Source organism: Lathyrus oleraceus, chromosome 4 (genome assembly GCF_024323335.1).
Source record: "Lathyrus oleraceus cultivar Zhongwan6 chromosome 4, CAAS_Psat_ZW6_1.0, whole genome shotgun sequence".
NCBI classification, from domain to species: domain Eukaryota; kingdom Viridiplantae; phylum Streptophyta; class Magnoliopsida; order Fabales; family Fabaceae; genus Lathyrus; species Lathyrus oleraceus.
In genome coordinates this window covers 85,546,696-85,567,213 of record NC_066582.1, presented here as the reverse complement: position 1 = coordinate 85,567,213, position 20,518 = coordinate 85,546,696, and the positions used below count along the sequence as shown (strand labels likewise).

General features: G+C 34.4%; 3 protein-coding genes across 5 annotated transcripts; 2 read left to right on the top strand and 1 right to left on the bottom strand.

Annotated features, from left to right (window-relative positions):
• Positions 1-7,221: 7,221 nt before the first annotated feature.
• On the top strand, positions 7,222-10,703 carry LOC127073558 (uncharacterized). The gene is made up of 2 exons (XM_051014733.1): positions 7,222-7,984; positions 9,865-10,703. The coding sequence occupies exons 1-2, from the start codon at positions 7,247-7,249 to the stop codon at positions 10,225-10,227; spliced, it is 1,101 nt and encodes a 366-aa protein (XP_050870690.1). The 5' UTR covers positions 7,222-7,246; the 3' UTR covers positions 10,228-10,703.
• Positions 10,600-12,971, bottom strand: LOC127073559 (uncharacterized). Of its 3 annotated transcripts, none has more exons than XR_007785796.1 (9): positions 12,824-12,971; positions 12,594-12,721; positions 12,268-12,355; positions 12,025-12,107; positions 11,824-11,862; positions 11,608-11,678; positions 11,412-11,526; positions 11,138-11,271; positions 10,600-10,947 (listed from the first exon to the last, which is right to left on the bottom strand). XR_007785796.1 is itself a non-coding variant. In XM_051014734.1 (8 exons), the coding sequence occupies exons 1-8, from the start codon at positions 12,891-12,893 to the stop codon at positions 11,197-11,199; spliced, it is 669 nt and encodes a 222-aa protein (XP_050870691.1). In that variant the 5' UTR covers positions 12,894-12,971; the 3' UTR covers positions 10,949-11,196. The 3 variants fall into 3 exon arrangements, 1 of the variants encoding a protein (XP_050870691.1); XR_007785797.1 differs by having other exon boundaries at positions 10,600-10,939; XM_051014734.1 differs by lacking the exon at positions 10,600-10,947 and having other exon boundaries at positions 10,949-11,271.
• A 33-nt stretch (positions 12,972-13,004) lies between these two features.
• Positions 13,005-14,371, top strand: LOC127073560 (protein BUNDLE SHEATH DEFECTIVE 2, chloroplastic). The gene is made up of 5 exons (XM_051014735.1): positions 13,005-13,178; positions 13,267-13,364; positions 13,543-13,612; positions 13,816-13,912; positions 14,061-14,371. Exons 1-5 carry the CDS (start codon positions 13,121-13,123, stop codon positions 14,137-14,139), a joined length of 402 nt encoding a protein of 133 aa, XP_050870692.1. The 5' UTR covers positions 13,005-13,120; the 3' UTR covers positions 14,140-14,371.
• Positions 14,372-20,518: the final 6,147 nt, after the last annotated feature.

Genomic DNA, 20,518 nt, shown 5'->3' with positions numbered 1-20,518 from the left:
TTTATTGTTTTAGATTCAATAGAGATTTTTTTTAGAGAATTCAATTCATTATAAATTATAAATACATGATCAATTGTATAAATTAATTGATACTAATGATATAAACAATCAATTTGACTACTTTATGGATACATAAGGGTAATTTTATAATTCTAACATTAATTCCCTGGAATATACATGTTTTAATTATTCCACGAATTTTGTAAAAATATTTTTAAGGAATTATACTTTTAACCAAACACATTTTATTACATTTGTCAAGGAAGGAAAGTTAATCCCATGAAAATTTTCCCGTGAATGCTAATATCATAATTTTTTTTATAACATCCAAATAAACACACCCTAAGTGTTATGCTTTGAATATGGTTGAGGGGTTGCAAAACTCAGAAACAAGGATCTTCACTGAGGCATTTGAAAACAGGTGGAGTCAAAGATGGCTACAATGACATACTTGTGGATTTTTTAGATTAATGAGATAGAAAAAGGTGGTTGAGAGCAAGTGGATGCAAGGGACAAGATCAAGGTTTAAATAAGGCTTAATCTTGATAAAAAAATGTTCAAAAAATATTTAATTGGCAGAGAGCAGCAAAATGGTTGATGAGTAAGTTAACATCACCATAATTTAAAGTCTAAACGAATATTGTTGAAGTATGTCTTAAAATCGTAAGTGATGAAGAGAAAGAAAATTTATTTCGAGATGACAAAATTTAGATATCCAAAGAAAAAAGAAGCCTAGAAGTCAACGAAGACGGTGGCACGCAAAAGGTTGGTGACATCATCTTTTGATGATGATAACTAATGAAGTAACAAGCTTAAAGATATTAAACCCATAAGACAAATTGATTGTGGAAGTTTAGAGTTCTCAGTGACAGAGAAAGTTGATTTCAACTGTCAAAGTAAAGCTTATGATGATACTCCTAATCAAGAAGATATCTCAAACCTCACTAGTGAGAAGATTCATGTTTCAGTTGAAGTGATAAGTCTTTCTTGTATCATACGGTGGATCTTGAAGTCTGAGAGAGATAAGTGTGAAAGCTCGTCTGATCCTGCACTTAGCGTCTTAGAGTGATTAACTTAAATATAAAAAGTCAAAAGTAAGTCTCGACAATCACACAATATAAAAAGTCAAAAGTAAGTCTCGACAATCACACATACATAAAAAAGTTTTCAAAACCCTATTTAATTTCATAAAACTTTTTAAAATCCTATTAAGGTTTTATCAAATTAATTAACAAGTATTTTCAATTAAATGAAAAAAGAAATTACACTGCCCAATCGATTAAGGACAAGGTCTAATTAATTATAGGAAGATGAATTATTTCTGAATCAATTAAAAAACTTTTAATTAATTAAACCATATAATCGTTTTAATTTTCCTTTTTTTAATCAGGATTGCCATATTTTGAAAGTTTTCAATCGATTATCAATTAAGATTAATTGACTAGTCTTACATTTTCATAATAAAATTATTTTATTTATTTTATTTTATTGATAACACTTTTATTAATTTTATATTATAAAAAATATGATATGTTAGTAAAAGTTAGAGTAGTATTTATCACTTACATTTAGAATAAAAATAAGTTTTGGTAAAAAAGTAGAAATATAGTTTAACTTTTCCTCCCTTTTTGTTTTGAATAAATTTAATTCTCTCTCACTCAAATTATATAAATATTTTTTGTTGAATAGAAGATAAATTTTTGTTAATTATTATTTTGTAAAAATTCAAAAAAATAAAAGAACTTATCATTACTTTATCGGTTTGACCTTTTTTATGCGTTTTTTTTAAAATAACCACAAATTTTAAAATAATCATTTAAAAAAAAAATCAAAATAACCACCTTTAAAAACAGATGCGCCAGATGAACTGACGCATCTATTTTCCATCAAGGGGAGGCGCCAATGCCTAAGAAGCCTGCATTGGAAGCCTCATGAGGAGGCGCCAAAGCCTATGGCGTTACATGTCTTGACATGTTAGCGTCCAGCCTCTTGGCGCATGTATTTTATATCTCCTCTCTATAAATACCTCGCCCTCTATGCAATATTTTTCACACAAAATCTTCCCCTACTACCATATTTTATTTCATTCAACTCCACCCTCCTTCAAGTTTTTGAGTTTTAACCATGTTTGAATACATTCACAAATGAAATGCCAATTTAATATTTTCCGTCGTTGCGTCTCCGATAAAGATTCGACTCTGGAATATAGATTTGTTTGAACGTCTTAATCGGACGTTGAACAGTTGGTTAGATGGAGAAATTGGAGATGGTGAAAAATTAGAAGAATCCAATGGCTTGTGTTCACATTCAACCAAAATGGAGAAGTGCGTGAATGTGTGGATATTAAGACTGACCGAGACGTTCGTAGGATGATGCATTACATGTTCAAAATTGTTTTGATGGTTGTAATCGCATAATTATTGTATTACAGTTGTTTTAATTGTTTATGTTATTGTTTATGTAATGGTATTTTTCTCACAAACTTATAATATGAAATAAATTTAGTTTTTCATATTGCAATAGAGGTACATGTGAATTTATCTGGTTGTGCTCGTTTCAACACTAGGACAGTTAGTACGTAGTACGATTGTGAACCTTTGAACATGCCGCAATGACATGGGAGCAGGGCGTACGAAAGACTTTGAACTTTCCGCAGTCGGACCAACCTCTATCTAGTTCCACTCTGTATAGTCCCATCGGCATGCCCTCATTGTGATCCATGGACTCGGCAACACTATACCAACCTTTAGTACGGTAAAACACTGTGACCACGTGTGTGTTTGCTTTGGCAGCTTCATGTCTAATGAATTTCATTGAAACATCACTGAACAACTGCCCAAATTGCAACATTGAACTCCATTTTGAACGTCTGGTCTCAAACAGCGCCCTTAGCCTGAAACATGTTGCATGCACTAAAGCGGTTATAGGTAGGTTACAAATGCCTTTGAAGACATAGTTCATTGATTCCACAAGATTTGTTGCCATGTGGCCCCAACGTCGACCGTTGTCGTATGCCCTAGTCCACTTCTCTAATGAAATACTGTCGATCCACCGTATTGCAGCTGCGTTTGACAATCTTATTTCTTCGCGGTAGTGTTTGAAAGAAGGTTCTGATAATGCGTAACTTGCGTTGACAACCTTATTTCTTAGGGTTTAGGGTGACCGGGTAAAACTGCAATTCGACATACAACAACAGATTCCAGAACCTCCGACGTGTTTGGGGAATTGACATAAAAAAAGAGTTGATACCCAATGAGATTATTCCGACCGGAGAGACTTTGCAAAAGAGATGTGTCGTCAATGGAGGAATCGACGACAACACATCTTAAACGAACCAGTCATCCATGGTACAAGACCAACTCAACAATATATGACATGATTTAGGTCGGTAACAAGGGTGTATGCGCCAGATGAATTGGCGCATACATTACATGTAATAAGCAGTCGCCTCCTCATGAGACACAATGCAAGCGTCATAGGCATTGGCGCCTCCTGATGAGGCTTCCAATGCATGCGTCTTAGGCCTTGACGCATCCTCTTGATGGAAAATGGATGCCCCAGTTTATCTGGCGCATCTGTTTTTAAAGATGGTTATTTTATTTTTTTTTAAAAAAAACAATTATTTATAATTTATTTTAAAAATTGTGATTATTTTTTAAAAAATTTGTTTATGCAATAGTCAGATATTTGAACCACAAACCAAAAAATTTAATGGCTTTGTATCGGTTCGATTTTATCCACCAAAAATTTAAAGGCTTCTCTTTTGTCCATTTATAACAAACAGTCATTCAAAGTATGTTCTTTTGGAATTTCATATGCAGCTATGATGAAAATCAAAGTTAGTGACAATGTCTTAGAAGAAAGCATGTAAGCACCACACTCATGGTGGATTTGGTCTGAGCTCTCTTTCGTTCTTAAAAGAAGTCACTAATTTGAAGCTTGATTGGAACATGCTTAAATGTGAAAAGCCCTGGGGTAAATTATTTTGCTAATTTAGACCTCACCTCTACCTATTTTAGATATTTTATTAGATTCCTTTAAACATTAGAAATGACTTTATAAAAATAGGTTTACAATACTTTTTTTTCCAATTTATTTTGTTTTGAGTAGTCTTCTCATTTTTTTAATCTTTTTTCTCTTTTAATATATTTGAATCCTTATAAAATAAATCATATTATATAATATTTATGAAAATATTTTTAACATAAGAAATATTTTTACTGAAACATCTTAATCATAGGTGTAGTTATTTTTATCATAAATCTAAAATAAAATATATTAAATAATAAATGATATAACTACTACTAAATTTCATAATATCTATTACCTCAGTTTAATAATTCTTATTTATGTATCTTAATTGTTGTATCCATTTAATAATATATTTTTTTTATCACGAACCAATATATCAACTATATTGATAAATTAAAGATTACAAACTTCAGTTTTCAGCATTAATATTTTTTTTTATTTTTTCGATACAAAAATAACGTATTCATTAATTTGTATATTTATATTAAAAAAACACTTTTCACCGATCAATCCAACAAATTATAGTGAAATGTGGTGTTTATTTTTTCAATCTCAATGAATTTAGTTTTCACATATTCAAAGAGAATTTAGTTTTCACGAAAATATAGTTTATTTTTTACAACACATTTTTTTAATTCTTATATACACATTGTGTGCAATATTCTCATTCATTTTTTCTATATCTTACAAATTTTGACATTAAAGATCAATGTTAAGATTCAAACATATCGTTTACTGTGAATCTTAACATTAATCTTTAAAATGAGTTTTTCAATATAGTGTATTAACTTTTGAAAAATGGAACATGCTGCACGTTGAAAGCAAAATGAATTAACTTCAATAAAAAATTGAGACACATTTGTTCTCTTTTATAAAAAAATCTCTAAATAATTTTTCCCAGATTATTAAAGAAAATCGTGGTAATATGTATAATATATATGCATGATAACGAGGCGGGTCGAAGACGGTTTTTACCTCCCTAAACCCAAATTCGAATCCCCAAATAATCCATGTTCCCCGCCCCAAACCCAAACAGGGATGAAGAATCAAAATCAAAATCCGTCCCAAACGGGTTCGGGTATCCCCGCCCCGTCACCATTCATTTAGTGAAATCAATTTTTTTAATAGAAATATTTATTTTTTACAAAATAAAATTACATTACAAATAATAAAATAAAACAATCTAAAAAAATTCCATACATACATTTCAAATATTTCAAATAATAAATTCAAATTAAAATATCAAAACATTGACCACGTATTTAATATTCTAAATTATCAAAAATAAATAATAATGTACATAATAAAATTAACGGGACGGGTTCGAAATGGGTACTAGTGTCCCAATTACCCGATTCGTCCCCATATTTTATAATCGAGAAAAATCCAAATCTGAACTCAAATCCAAACCCAATCAAAACGGGTTTTCCCCGTCAACTTCGGGGAGAATTCGGGTGGGTATCTGCTGGTACGAGATATGTTGTCATGCCTAATAATATATCACTACGATCATTTTTGACAACCATGGTGAAAAGTATTTCTAAAAATTACAATATCACACGTTTTAGTTTATTTCCTTCATAACACAAGTGCCCTAGCGAAAGAATAGAAGAAAGCGATAGCAGAGACCAACCAATCTCCATCATTTCAGGTTCAAATCAAGGAGTCGAAAGATGAAACATCAAAAAACGTACACGAAAAACATTTATTTGCCTCTTCCTCTTCTCCACAGTCACATTAGTTATCTATTTCATCACCATTCATGTTTAGTTTTAGGTTTTTGCTATTTGTTGAGATATTTATAGGTTTTGTTGTTATTTAATGTTATATGTTATTTTGATTCAATGAGATTGAAATTTTTTTGAGCTGTTGAGATTGTTATATATTGTTGTTGTAGTTGTTTCATTCTTATTGTGTTATTGTATTGAAATTGTTATGATGTTGTTGACAATATTGTTGTTGTATTGTTGTATTATGGTATATATTGTTGTTGTAGTTGTTGAAAATTTATTTAGTAATTTGTTGTATTGAGAATGTTGTTGATGCGTTGTTGTATTGTTAAATGATTTTACAATCTTTTGATATAAATTTCATGGTGTATTATGGACCGTAGTTGGATGAAAGGTGATAGATTATGTCCGGTGTATGAGAAAAGAATTCTTGAATTCCTTAAATACGCGTAACAAAATCTTTCTGACAATAATGAAATATTTTATTGTCGTTGTGTTATATGCGAGAATATTAAAAAGTTTCCAAAGAAAAAATATTCCATCACCTATGTTGTGATGAGATTTGTCAAAATTATACAATATGGACGTGGCATGGTCAAGTAGAAAAAAAATAAATTGCAACGTCACAAAGACATGAAATTGATGTAGATATGGGTGATCGACTATAAGATATGATGTGTGATATTAGAGAATATAGTTTTAGTAAAACCCATTTGATCGCCCGAGTTGTCCCATACTCATAGATATCAATCACATCGTAACTCCCTTATGATTTTGCTGGCATGGACATCTTGTGACCGTCCGGGACCGGGCTCTAGTTGCTACTACGATGAGACATCTAACATGAGACTTTTACAACGATGAGACACCTGATATGGGGCGGTCATGGTGGCATATGTGCAGAGATATCTCTCAGATGTGATTCTTTTTGTCTTTGTCCATATTCGTGATGAATTCGAGTTCAGATACGAGGAGATCTATCCGAGGACTTCTTCGGTAGTTATAGTCCCAAAATGTTGCTCGACTGGAGGCACAATGGAACTTGATCGATCATAGCTCCGCAGACCTTAATCTATATCAGAGGAGATTTAAAATAAAGAGAGGAGAAAGTAGGATGATATCTCTTTGATTTCTAAAAAAATGATATATTTTAACATGAAATAAAAGAAAATTTTTATACAACTAAAATTACAATTATTACATATATTTAATAATTTATATTACTATTCTAAATTCACATTTTAAAAGAACATTACTATTATAAATTGACTTTATGCACATTATTTTTTCAAGTTGATATTCTAGATATAAATATTTCAAAATAATAATAAAACATGTGTTTTATATTATTCTAGAATAATTAAAATTTTCTAATTTCTTATAATATTCAACACTCTTATTAAAAGAATCTCAAATAAAAAAAAAAGAAACAAATATAATTAGAATTAGTTAAAAGAACTAACTTCACTCTTCAGTCCAGTCACATGGTTTTCCTGTTCCCAAAGCTCTTGTTACCAGTGCCATTTCACAGATCCAAATCTCAATCTTCACCTAAATTAAATCCTCAACAATTCCCCCTTTTCGCTGAGAAAAATCTCAATCTTCTGTTTTCCATGGCAAATGCATGGAAAAGAGATAAACCCTTTCGCCTCCTCTCTCCAAAGTTGCTTTTTTTACTCTTCTCTTCCACTCTCCTCTTGCTCTTCCTATTCTTCTCTTTCCTCACTCCTCGTCCTTCAAACCCTAACCCTAACTTCCTCACTCTCAACACCAATCTCCTCTCAACTTCAATTCCCCCTTTCGACTGCATCAAATCTCCGCAAGCTCACCCGGTAGTTGCGAGCGTCGTTGAAGGTGTTCGTTACCCGTTTCTCTATTCGCTTTCCGATTTTGGAAAGCTACCTGATAAGCCACATAAGAACATTGTGAGGTTGCTTAAAGGGAAAGCTTTTCGGAAACCGGATATCTCTGTCACTATTCAAGAGATTCTTGAGGAGGCTAAAGGTGAGGGGACTAATGGGTTTGTTGTAGATGTTGGTGCTAATGTTGGTATGGCGAGTTTTGCTGCTGCGGCTATGGGGTTCCGTGTTTTGGCTTTTGAGCCTGTTTTTGAGAATTTGCAGAAGATCTGTGAAGGGATTTACTTTAATAGAGTTGCGGATTTGGTTACTCTGTTTGAGGCTGCAGCTTCAGATGGTATTGGTAACATTACCATTCATAAGGTGATATTTCTTTTTTCTTTTTACTAAACTTTTTGCTGTTGTTTTGTTGTGCTTGAATCGAATTTTGGTTCCTATAGTTTGTGGTGATTGTGTGAATTGAGCTGTAGTGAGGGAGGGACTGTGGAAGAAACTTGGGTTAGTGTGTAGTTGGATTCTTCTATAGTAATCTAATGAGCTCAGAAGAAAAGAATCCTTTAGGCTATGTTTGAATATTGTAAACGAATGGAGCGGAGTGGAATGAATTCTTCTATAGTGAGGGGATTGCTTTGATGGAGCAACAAAAAAAGAGAATTATATATAGTCACAGAGAAACTATTTCCTTGATTTTCAAGTGTAGTAGTTATTGATTCCATATCTTAATACCTATTTCCTTGATATTTCCTTTCTGATTGTACATTCTATATCTTAATCCTACTTTGCAAGATTGACCATAATGCTATATTTCTATTTTAAGAAAAGTTTTATGCCGAGAACACTTGGCTGAGTTTTACACATTTATTTCTTGCCATTTTTTCCCCTATATCTGGGCAATCTTGCACAAGATCTTCACTTCTATGTGAATGTAGTTGATTAGAATATTCATAGAGTTCTTTTTAGTTCAAGTGTAGTGTTAAGAATCTGTTAGTATTGGTATTGAATTTATTACTTACCTTATTGTGTACAACTCACATGACTATAAATGAACACTCAGCGTGAACTCATTTGACTCAACATTACATAGAAATACAATTTCTATATATAGCAAGCACTAGAGATGTTTCAAGTCTAGTCTCGTTAGTTCATTTTGGAAAAGATTCACTGTTACTAATAAGGTATTATATTAATTAGTAGAAGTGATTAACATGCTAAACAGAATAGACCCAGTGTGCTACTGCATTCAGGATATTTGCATACTCAGTCTTGCGGTAAAAGTCATCTTTTTTAGGTTAATCAGTGGGCTGTGCAGATTTATTTGCAAAACACAACCTTAGTGAAGATCGATTGGATATTTAGCTACTAGCTGCACCTTCTTCACGGGATTTTCCTTTTCTAGCCATCTTACATTACAATTATGTGGCTAGCTTCCTGCGCTACTTTTTCTGATATCTTCATTTGTTTCTTTTTTTTTAATGACCAATGTTAATAATTAGTTGTCAGATCACCGGGTTAGTTTTTCATATCATCACTTTTTTACTTGGTAGATTTGTTGTTAGCTTTGCATTTGAAGTCACGTTGAAGCTTTCAGGACATGTTTTCTAAAGAACCAGTTGAAAATAATCATGGCTGTTGGATTTTGACAGACCTGGTTAGCTAAGATGGGGATATGGATTCCATGCATTAACAAATATACAAATTTATACACATTAATCTAACTTGACCATTGATTTGAAAAAACATATTTTGAACAATGATACAGTGATTCATTAAAGAGCCAACTGGTCTGCTTCCATTGTAAAAACTAGGATGAATGTAAGTTTCAATATTCTCCTCTTAGGGCGACAAGTTGAAAATGTGGTCTTCATATTTTAATGTGCCACCAACGATAATCACTTTCCATAGCATCTTAAGAATAATGCACAAAATGGAATGTGCTCCGCGGTTATGAAAATGTTTTAATAGTTTGAAACTTGAGAAATATGCAACAAATTTTGGTTTTGATTATAGTTGTTGTCTAGTCTCTACCATGAAAATTTATGTTTCTTGAAATGGTTATGGGGTGGAAATTTGTAACACTAGATTTACTGGCGAGAATATGTACCCTTATGGCAAGGTCCTCATTTTTTCGGACATGCAAAGTAAATGAACAGAAAATCGAACCATTTATCATGCAATGCTAATACTGCTTGTCATTCATGTGCTGATGTTGCTTTTCTTTTCTTTTTTGGGTCTTAATATACCAGTTGGTTGGTAGGCTGGACAATAGTGCGGTATCCGCCACAGGAGCAAAGTTGGCATTTAAGTCAAATGAAGAAGTAGCTTTTAAAGTACGTACTGTTCCACTTGATGAAGTGATTCCAACATCAGAGCGTGTGCTTCTGCTCAAAATAGACGTTCAGGGCTGGGAGTATCACGTTCTCAAAGGAGCTACAAAGTTACTCTCAAGGAAGGGAAGCCAAGCTCCCTATCTCATATATGAGGAAGATGAGCGTTTGTTGCATGCGAGTAATAGCAGCACTAAGGAAATTCGAGACTTCCTCCATAGTGTGGGTTATCATGATTGCACACAACATGGCACAGATGCACACTGTACCAAGAAGGATTGATTGGAATTTTGGTTTGGTTTTGCAGCTCCTTGATGGAAAATCAAGGCATTCGTTGTTTCTGTCTACACTTTCCAGTTGACTAACACCACCGCATGTCAGCAAATTGTTGAGCAGTGAACAATTAGATGAATTGGTTACAGGTGATGATGATGATGATGGGAACCATTGAGATGTGCAACAACTGCCCCGCTAACAGCAAGCTGCTAAACAACATCATGCAAAAGTATCTAATGGACATGTACATTACATTCAACATGATTCTTGTGTAGATGTCTTTGGGATTTACTGAGGTTTTGTATACAAGCTTTTTAGTTGTAGGCATTCACTAAATGCACATCTTAAGTTTCCAATTACGTTTGTGTATCAGACATATACAGAATACAAAAGCTTCTCATGTTTGATTTGTAGTAACCAATATGAAGTTTGAAACATATAGGAGATTATATCATCTCCGGAAGAAACCATGATTCGAATAATTTATAAATGGGTACTGTGAAATTATAAAGTAAATAACTAGCCAGTTCAAATAAATAGAATGTGCTACTTATGTGCTAGCAATACTAAATAATAATAAATGAATTGTTATTGTGCTTCAACTTGTATGCAACTTGAAACATCTGAGAGCACTGCATCATCTTCCACTAGCCACAAGCAACAACCCAAACTTGAGAAACCTCCTTGCAGGATTCCCAAGATATCCATGGTTTCAAAACTGTAATTCTGTAAAAACGTGAGCATTTTAAGAAGCTTCAGAATCATTGTATTCTAAGTCCCTTCTTGTGGTACAGAATTAAGGATAGACATAAAGTCTCAAAACTACACCAAAGCAAGGATCCCAGAAGACAACCATAAATTTACAGCCTAAAAATGCTCAAACAATGTTCAAATAGAAGATAGTTATGTCAATTACCGAAACAATTACTCCCTAGAGACATCGATTCCTGAGGCTCAAGCCACACAACTAAGTCTTTAGGATTCTTTTGGAGCACTAGTTTTTGAAGAACCAGCTCTTTCCACCATAACATCATAAAGCTGCTTTCCATTCTGTTTGACAAAAATAAATCAGCAAGAAATAATGAAGAAAATGTTAAAGCCTACTATCTGCAACTCTAGCAAGTATGATATTTAATATCTAAACAATTTCCTATTTGTATATTTACTTTACTTGCTTCCAAATTACTTACAAAGATTATTGGAAAGAAGTGAATTTGTCCTTCAGGCTTTGTTTGTGTTTCCTTGAAGTAAACCAAGATAGGGAAGTTTGGCCACCAGAATTCCCAATTCACGAAGGTTGAGTACCTACAACAGATAAACATGTTATTTAGTCCTACACTGCTGTAAAGGTCTAGTCAGCGGTGAAACAAAACAGGATATACTTACTTCCAGCGATTTTTTCCACCGACAAAAGCATTCTCACCCGATTCGTCGAGCTGATCGCCTATCTTTACCTCCTAAAACACATTATGCATGTAACTCTAATATGAATAACTAAAGTTAACAGAATACACAACACACTAAAATGGCAAAAACTAAATAAACATTTACATCAAGACATGCAGATAAAGTTATAGATTAGAGTGGTAAGAAGGAACAAACCAAAGCCTCATCATCAAAGACAAATCTCACTCTAGTTGTCTGTGGAAATAAAAAAAACAAACAAACAATAATCAGAGAAAATGCCAGCCGCGCTGAAAAGGAATGCAAATAAAATACAGATTGTATCAAACAGTGAAGAATCAGCAGTAAAAATATTGTTCTTGCATTTTCTTGATTACACTTTCTTCTACTAATAATTACCTGGAACAACAGAAGCAATCCGAGGAGACCAACAGGGACACCAGGCACTAGATTATCTGTGTAAACCAACCCACCGGCAAAACCTGATAAAACAATTTTAAGTTGTCAATAATTTAGGCAATAGATAGTTAACAGGGAAACTTGTTTTTCAGATGAATCAAACTAAGTCTTTTGAAAGAGTGTAACTGGCCCAATTATATGATAGTAAGCTTAGAATCATGTGAAGAGAGAATGAGTAACCACCAAGTAGTACAATCGGAATCCTATAATCTGGTTCAGGAATCACAGTCTCTCTGATCACTCTACTCTTGGCCTTCTTTCCAATTCCAAACTGTCAACAAAGAAATTCACATTCACATTTACAACTCATAGTACTAGTAACCTACGAAACACTGACGCATACACCAAACATGACATTAACACTTAAACATCGCATCCGTGTCAGACACTAGATTGAAGTGTGAGTGCTCCATGAGTAATGAAAGATACTCATACAACACAAGCTCAACACAATTTGTAAGCAACCATAAAACAAAAAACACATAGAACCACTTGAAGTTGTAAATTACCAGTGAGTTAACAACAAAACGGTTTCCATGGCTTCCTGTTATCTGTCTCCCAGGGAAATTTGGATTGAGCACAACTTGTCCACACAATGAAGTCCTGATTCCACTCAAGTATCCAATGTTTTCCCTCCCTGAAACAACCAATCACATCAAAACTCCACAACTAATATCAAACTAAATAGAACACCTATGAATCATAGATACCAAACGAAATTACTTGCAAATTTGCTTACTTTGGGAGGGAAGAAAGCGGTGTACGGACAACAAAGTGCTCGCCATTTGTTTCTGATTAACAAAATCCATGTCCTTGTTTTGTGTGGTAGAACAATAAGATTGATATTACGGTTATGCCCATAATTTTGTGACATCAAAGGTATAGTCTTTAGAAAGTATCTAAGGGTATTACAGTAATAAAAAGTGTGAACATTAGTTAACCACGGATTCATGGGTCTTATCTTTTCCACAACTCCTTTATTACAACACTTTACTCCTTCAGTTCACTTCAACAAAGCTTAGCTATCCTTTTGATAATGGCGCACTCTTTGTCTTTTGCTCCTATCTGTTCCTTGAAATCTTCAAACACACCTGGTATTGTTAACTCTTTTTATGTTGTCTTATCTTTGTCTGTTTTTTTTTTTTAATGTTTTGAATGAGAAATTTGTTTGACTTTTAATAGGAACTCTTATCGGTAATTCGGTTGCCCGAAAGGCTTTTTTGAAGAAGGACGTTTGTCTGAATTCTAAAGTTAGAAACTTTGAGTCTTTGGAAGTTAAGGTGAGATTGATTTTATAGTATCCCAATTCACAAATAAGGTATTCTTTGTTCATTCTCTTATGTAAAAATTGTGTTCTAAGAAATGATATTTGGATATCTATTTTCAATTGGTGAGTGGAATAAGCTAGAATAGAATGAAATGGAGGGTGAATCAGGTTTTGATTTTGATTTAATGCAGGCTACAACAGGAGATAGTACTCCAGCTACAAAAGTTAGGAGCATTGTCTGTCCTGATTGTGATGGAAATGGTAAGTCAAAATGTAGATTTCAGCTTACTTTTTATGCTTATACTTTGGAAATCAGCTTTAGATTTGAGTTAAGCAGATATTTCACCAAATACTTGTGTCACTTAAACAATATGGTCGTTGAGGCCGAAGTCGAAGATTTGTGGTGATTACATTTAGAACATAATGTGTTTGTTAGTTGGTTAAAGTTTAGTTTGTTTCTTCAGGTGCAATATTATGTACTCAATGTGAAGGTGGTGGAGTTAATTTGATTGATCACTATAATGGACGATTTAAAGCTGGTGGATTATGCTGGCTATGCAGGTAATTAACAAACAATGTTCTAAACAAACACTTGAGTATAATTTTGAAGACTATAGTTTATGTTCTAAACAAACACTTTTGTATTAGTAGTAGCAGAATGTGTAATCCTAATTTGTAGCATGTATGTATGTATGTTTGTTTGTTTCAGAGGTAAAAAGGATATTTTGTGTGGAAGCTGTAATGGAGCTGGCTTTATTGGTGGATTCATGAGCACATTTGATGAATAGAACAAGATTTTGGCTAGATTGAATGTTGAAGATTGTTCTTAGCTTTGAGGAACAAAGAGAAAAGGAAGTGGAAATTCACTTGTTCATGTGTTGTTAGTCTTTTTTGTAATGCGTATTATTCATTTATGTATTCTGAGCTATTGTGGCAATAAGATTTTGTATGAGTTTATAACTTTTTTTTGGGACTGTACCTGAATTTATAATGGTTTAGTGGATGAGTGTAAACCTGCTATATTTTGTGTTTTTTGTTTTTATTTTTTATTTTATAAATATTTTGTTTGATCGGTTCAAGCTCAACTAACTATTGTTGTGACTTTTTAAAAAATATCAATTGAATACAACAAGTAAATCTTATCCATTAAGTGGAGTGAGCTACACGAATCAACTCTTGTTATAATGTTTTATTGAAGATCATATTTTTATCCAAATCGTTAATTTTAAGATTTTCTTTAATAATTTATCTTATTGTTTTTCTAGGTCTTCTTTTATCACTAGCTGTTTGACTCTTCTTCATCTGATCTATTTACCACAAAATTTACAGTTTTTTTTTCCATACCCAAACCACCTAAGTTTTTTCCATCATCTTTTTTTACTATAGGTGGTATCCCAACTCTCTCTCTAATATTGTCATTTCTAATCTTATCATGTTTAGTCTTGTTACACATCCAATAGAACATTCTCATCTCTGTTATACTTACTTTATTCTTATGATGATTCTTAATCGCCCAACATTCAGTCACGTATAACATTGCAGGTCTTACCGTAGTTTGATAAAATTATCCTTTCAGCTAGAGTGGTACTTTTCTATCACATAAAATTCTTCAACCTTCCTCTATTTCAGTCTTATGATTGGACCAAGGATTTCTAGAAAGCTTTTGACAGTATCAAAGAATATCTGCTTGAGCCTCCGATTCTGTCTCCCCCTGTAGAAGGAATACCATTGATCATGTATTTGACTGTGCTTGAAGAGAGTATGGGTTGTGTTCTTGGTCAGCAAAATGAAACTGGAAAGAAAGAATATGCAATTTACTACCTCATTAAAAAGTTCACCGATTGTGAGACTCGGTATTCTATGCTAGAGAAGACTTGTTACACATTGGCTTGGGCTGCTAAACGTCTGCGTCAGTATATGTTAAATCATACCACTTGGTTGATATCCAAAATGGATCCAATCAAGTATATTTTTGAGAAGCCTTCTTTAAATGGGAGGATTGCCCGTTGGCATATGTTGTTATCCGAGTATGATATTGAATACCAATCTCAAAAAGCTATCAAAGGTAGTATCTTGGCTGACCATTTGGCTCACCAACCAATTGAAGATTATCATTCAGTGCAATATGATTTTCCTGATGAAGAGATTTTGTACTTGAAGATGAAAGATTGTGATGAACCATTGCTTGAAGAAGGGCCGAAACCTGGTTCCCGTTGGGGCATGGTATTTGATGGAGCTGTTAATCAGTATGGTAATGGCATTGGGGCAACGATTATTACTCCTCAAGGCACTCATTTTCCGTTCACAACTAGATTGAATTTCAAGTGTACAAATAATATGGCTGAGTATGAAGCTTGCATTATGGGGCTCAAAGAGTCCATTGATCTCAGAATCAAATATCTTGACGTCTATGGAGATTCAACTTTGGTTGTGAATCAGATCAAGGGTGAATGAGAGACGAATCAGCCAGGTTTGATACCATATAGAGACTATGCGAGGAGGATTTCAACTTTCTTTACAAAGATTGAGTTTCATCATATCCCTCGAGATGAAAACCGGATGGCAGATGCTCTTGCAACATTGACTTCAATGATTATGGTGAAATTCAGGAATGAAGTTTCCAATTTAACTGTGATGTGTCTTGATAGGCTAACTCATATGTTTGCTGTTGAAGAGGTCAAAGATGAAAAACTGTAGTATTATGATATCAAGTGTTTTCTCCAAAGTCAGATTTACCCGTCTGGGGCATCTTTGAAAGATAAGAAGACTTTGAGAATGTTAGCTGGCAACTTCTACCTGAATGGTGATGTGTTGTACAAGAGAAACTTCGATATGGTTCTGCTCAGATGCCTGATAGACACGAAGCAGACTTATTAATGACAGAAGTCCATGAAGGTTCCTTTGGTACTCATTCCAATGGACATGCTATGGCTAAGAAGATGTTAAGAGTAGGTTACTATTGGCTGACAATGGAATCTGACTGTTGTAAGTTTGTGAAGAAATGCCACAAGTGTCAAATATATGCAGATAAAATTCATGTTCCTTCAACACTGTTGAATATCATTTCCTCTCTATGGCCTTTCTCCATGTGGGGAATTGATATGATTGGCATGATTGAGCCCAAAGCTTTGAACGAACATCATTTTATTTTGGTGGCTATTGACTACTTCACAAAGTGGGTTGAAGCGGCATAGTATGTGAATGTAACCAAGCAAGTTGTTGTGAGGTTTATCAAGAATCAGATTATATGCTGGCATGGTCTGCCAAGTAAGATCATTATTGATAATGGATCTAACTTGAACAATAATATGGTGGAAGCTCTTTGTAAAGACTTCAAGATTGCACATTATAATTCTTCTCCCTACAGACCTAAGATGAATGGGGCTGTTAAAGCTGCAAACAAGAATTTCAAAAAGATCATACAAAAGATGGTTGTAACGTACAAGGATTGGCATGAGATGCTCCCATTTGCTCTGCATGGGTACCGTACATCCGTCCGCACTTCAACAAGGGAAACCCCTTTCTCTCTTATATATGGCATGGAAGTTGTGCTCCCGGTAGAGGTTGAGATCCCATCATTGTGTGTCTTGATGGAAGCCAAGTTGACTGAAGCTGAATGGTGCCAGACCAGACTTGATCAGTTGAATTTGATTGAAGAGAAGAGGTTAACTGCCATGTGCCATGGTCAGCTATATCAATAGAGAATGAAGAAAGCATTTGACAAGAAGGTTAGACCTCGTGTGTTTAGAGAAGGTGACCTTGTGCTCAAGAATATTTTATCTTTCAAACTAGATTCTAGGGGCGAATGGACTCCTAATTATGAAGGCCCATATGTTGTTAAGAGATGTTTTTCAGGCGGTGCTTTGATTCTTACAACTATGGATGGTGAGGAGTTCACTCGTCCTGTGAATGCTGATGCAATCAAGAAATACTTCACCTAAAAAAGAAAAGAACAACTCGCTAAGTTGAAAACTCGGAAGGGAGGCTTAGGCAAAAATCAGCGTCTCGGTGGATTGAAACCCCGAAAGGGCGATCCAGGCAAAAGTTAGAGACATAAAATAGAAAAAAATTGATCACGATAAATTGAGTACCCCATCTTTGGGCAATTTATGCAAAAATTAGGGATTATGGCAAGTAACTGCATCCTGTTGATCTTAAGTCTTGAAAACATTCTTGAGCACATCATTTGGTTCTGATTCATCCTCAACCGAAGCCAAAAGCACATTGGATATCAAATTTGGTAGAAGAATTAATGATCATTGTATTCAATGTAGCCCTTTTCCATGTAAATTACTAATTTTCAACTTTTGTAAAAGATCTGTGGAGTCTTGTCATTTACAGACTACCATCCTATTAAATAAAATTGAGCTTTTTATCCAATTGTTTCTACTCTTATTTATCTTTCAGTCAAATATATTTAAATATTATGATGATCATTTTGAAATTAAATCTTAAATCAAAATCATGTTTTCTTGAATAATAAAAGCAGTTATTTTAAGAGCAATCAATTTCATTTAAGGAATGTAAACAACGATCTGAAAGAGGTAAGCCCTAAAATACGAAGCATTGTTGGTTTTCTCCAAGCAGTTAGAGTAAGCTATGTATCCTCTCCAGCAGCATTTCAGCATCACCAGCCGAGATTTTATTGGTTTCCCCAACTGAGTTTGTGATTGCCTCCCTTGAGTCATAGGCACGTTATCTCAACAGTTTGCATTAAATCCAGCACGAGAATCTTGTTCCCCCTCAAGTCTCCAACGAATTTCATTTCAGCAATGATTCTTGAGCAGTTGTATGATCCTCTGTAAGGTTGTCTCCCCATTTGATATGGTGTTGACCCAAAATTGCCTGCAGAGTTGGTGGTGCAGATCCTCGACAAATCTTACTCTCTTCCCTAGCCAGGGTTGAGCCTTTGAGCTAGATGATTCGCGTTCATCCTTTACCTCTCTTTCTCCACTTGGTTCCCACTGTGAAGATTGGTTGAGTGTTGTATCGATGACTCAGACCAGCGACATTTATATCCTTTGTGATCGTTTTGTCAACATAATTATCATATATACATATACACATACATTCATAGATTTCATCATTGCATTATTATCGCACTTTGTGATTCATTATTTCTCTGATCCTCTGCTATGGTGATATCCTTTCCCCCACACGCAGATTTGGTATGTCTGTCCTCTTTTAATTATTGAGTGTCAGCCCCCTTAAGCAGAAAGAATTTAACATTTCTCATTCCCCACTGAGTTATTTTCTCGTGGATGATCATTATTTCAGTTTCCTCCCCAGTTGATTGTCTGGATGGAACCACTCCCCCTGAGCTATATCCTCATTGAGTTGAGTCTTCGATTGACCGTTTCTTTCTAGATCTTACCTAGATATATGTTTTTGGTCCCCTGAGAGTCTATTACCCAATAATTGATAATATTCTTCTCAATTTTCAAGTATTTCACTTTTTCCCAATACCCGACAAAAGTAACCTATTATTCCCCAGCGGATTCATTTTCACGTTTCCCTAGGAAGTCTATTCTTGATATGTTCATCCTAACTGATGACAAATATTTTCTTCCCCTGCTTTGAGTTTATCCTTGATATGTTCATCTTAATTGATGACGGATATTCTTCCTTTGGTGTTCTACCTAGTAAAAAGGTAGTTATAATCCCTATTTCTTTCCCCAGAGGGTTAATCCTTGATATGCTCATCCTAACCGATGACAGGTTTCCATCTCTTTACGGTCTTCTACCCAGTAACCGGTAGTTGTAAACCTTGTTTCCCCTTGGAGTTTATCCTTGATATGTTCATCTTAACTGGTGATGGATCTTCTCTTTTCGGTATTCTATCCAGTAACTGATAGATGTAATCCCTACCTTTTTCCGGCAGTCTATCCTTGATATGTTCATCTTAAATGATGACGAATATTCTCCCCCTTTGGTCTTATGCCCAGTAACCGGTAGTTGTAAACCCTATTTTGCTTTTCCCCGACAGTTTATTCTTACCCAGTAACTGGTAATGAATACACCTCCTGGTTGCTCTCAACGAGTCATCCTTGATATGTTTACCCTAACCGGTAACAGATGTCCTCTCTGACAGATTTTTTTATCTCCTTACCCAGTAACCGGTAGTGGATAATACATTTATGTTACACTTGTGTTGGAGATTATCTCTCCCCCAGTTGAGTTTGAGTGCGTCTTTCTCAGTGAAATTGCCTTTCCCTGCTTGGTTCGAGTATTTCAGCTTTGATCTGATCTACATGTTTCCCTTGTAGATGTTCCTTTTATTCCTCGGTTGAGTCTTTCCATTGATTTATTTTATGGAATCCCTTATGTCCCCCATCAGTTTTAAGTCGTAGCCTAGCCTACACGTAACTTTTACCCTCCAAAGTCTCTGTCTCCCCAGTGAGTTTTTCTTACGGAATGCATTATGCTCCTGTGGACTTTCAGTCTCTCCGGATTCTTTCCCTTTATGGCAATATTTTCCTCACAAAGATTATTTTTAACATTCATCATATGCATCATAAGGTCTCTTCGGGACCAAAATTTATTTCTATATGTTGTTATTTAAGTCCATTCTACTGAGTCGATGCGAAGATTTTAACCTTCATCTCCTAAGCTAGAATGTCCTTAAATAGGGGCAGTTGTAAGACCCCAATTTTGACCCTAAGATCCCTCATGTCATCTCATCATATGCATTAGCACTGGGATCACACCTTGGCATTCTCCTTACCCCTCATTCATTGGGTTTGCATTAGGGGAGATCACCAAGCATATTTGATTGTATCATACTTCATTTTTCTTTGCTTACTAACCAAAATACCAAAAATATGTTATTGTATAATTTAACTCTTTTGTAGGTAGTGTGTATGTTCACCTATGCTCTATCAAGCTCATATTTAGGGTTTAAGACCCTCATTGAAAGGAGCTCAATCAAGAATTGGTCTACATAGGCTCTAAGTATCATATATGGATCCCCATGATCTTCACATGATATTTTGATCAAGACTTCATCAAGAGTTTGGAGTTGGTTTGCCTTGGAAACCCTAATTCATCTAGGCATCTTGTGTAACTTCTTCAATAAGTTTCTTCAACAATTGATCAAATATTTCAAGGGATACTTCACATTTCATCATCTTATGCATATACGATCCTCCATGAGTCCCAAAAGTCAAG

Bases quoted from the DNA above. Each gene is read 5' to 3' on its own strand.
- LOC127073558 (XM_051014733.1), top strand. From the start codon at position 7,247: ATGGTTTTCCTGTTCCCAAAGCTCTTGTTACCAGTGCCATTTCACAGA. The intron at 7,985-9,864 runs GTGATATTTCTT...TTAATATACCAG, and splicing joins GTAACATTACCATTCATAAG to TTGGTTGGTAGGCTGGACAA.
- LOC127073559 (XM_051014734.1), bottom strand. From the start codon at position 12,893: ATGGATTTTGTTAATCAGAAACAAATGGCGAGCACTTTGTTGTCCGTA. The intron at 12,356-12,593 runs GTAATTTACAAC...CTTTGTTGACAG, and splicing joins GTTTTGTTGTTAACTCACTG to TTTGGAATTGGAAAGAAGGC. The intron at 11,527-11,607 runs GTAAGTATATCC...TATCTGTTGTAG, and splicing joins GGTGGAAAAAATCGCTGGAA to GTACTCAACCTTCGTGAATT.
- LOC127073560 (XM_051014735.1), top strand. From the start codon at position 13,121: ATGGCGCACTCTTTGTCTTTTGCTCCTATCTGTTCCTTGAAATCTTCA. The intron at 13,179-13,266 runs GTATTGTTAACT...GACTTTTAATAG, and splicing joins GAAATCTTCAAACACACCTG to GAACTCTTATCGGTAATTCG. The intron at 13,613-13,815 runs GTAAGTCAAAAT...TTGTTTCTTCAG, and splicing joins TCCTGATTGTGATGGAAATG to GTGCAATATTATGTACTCAA.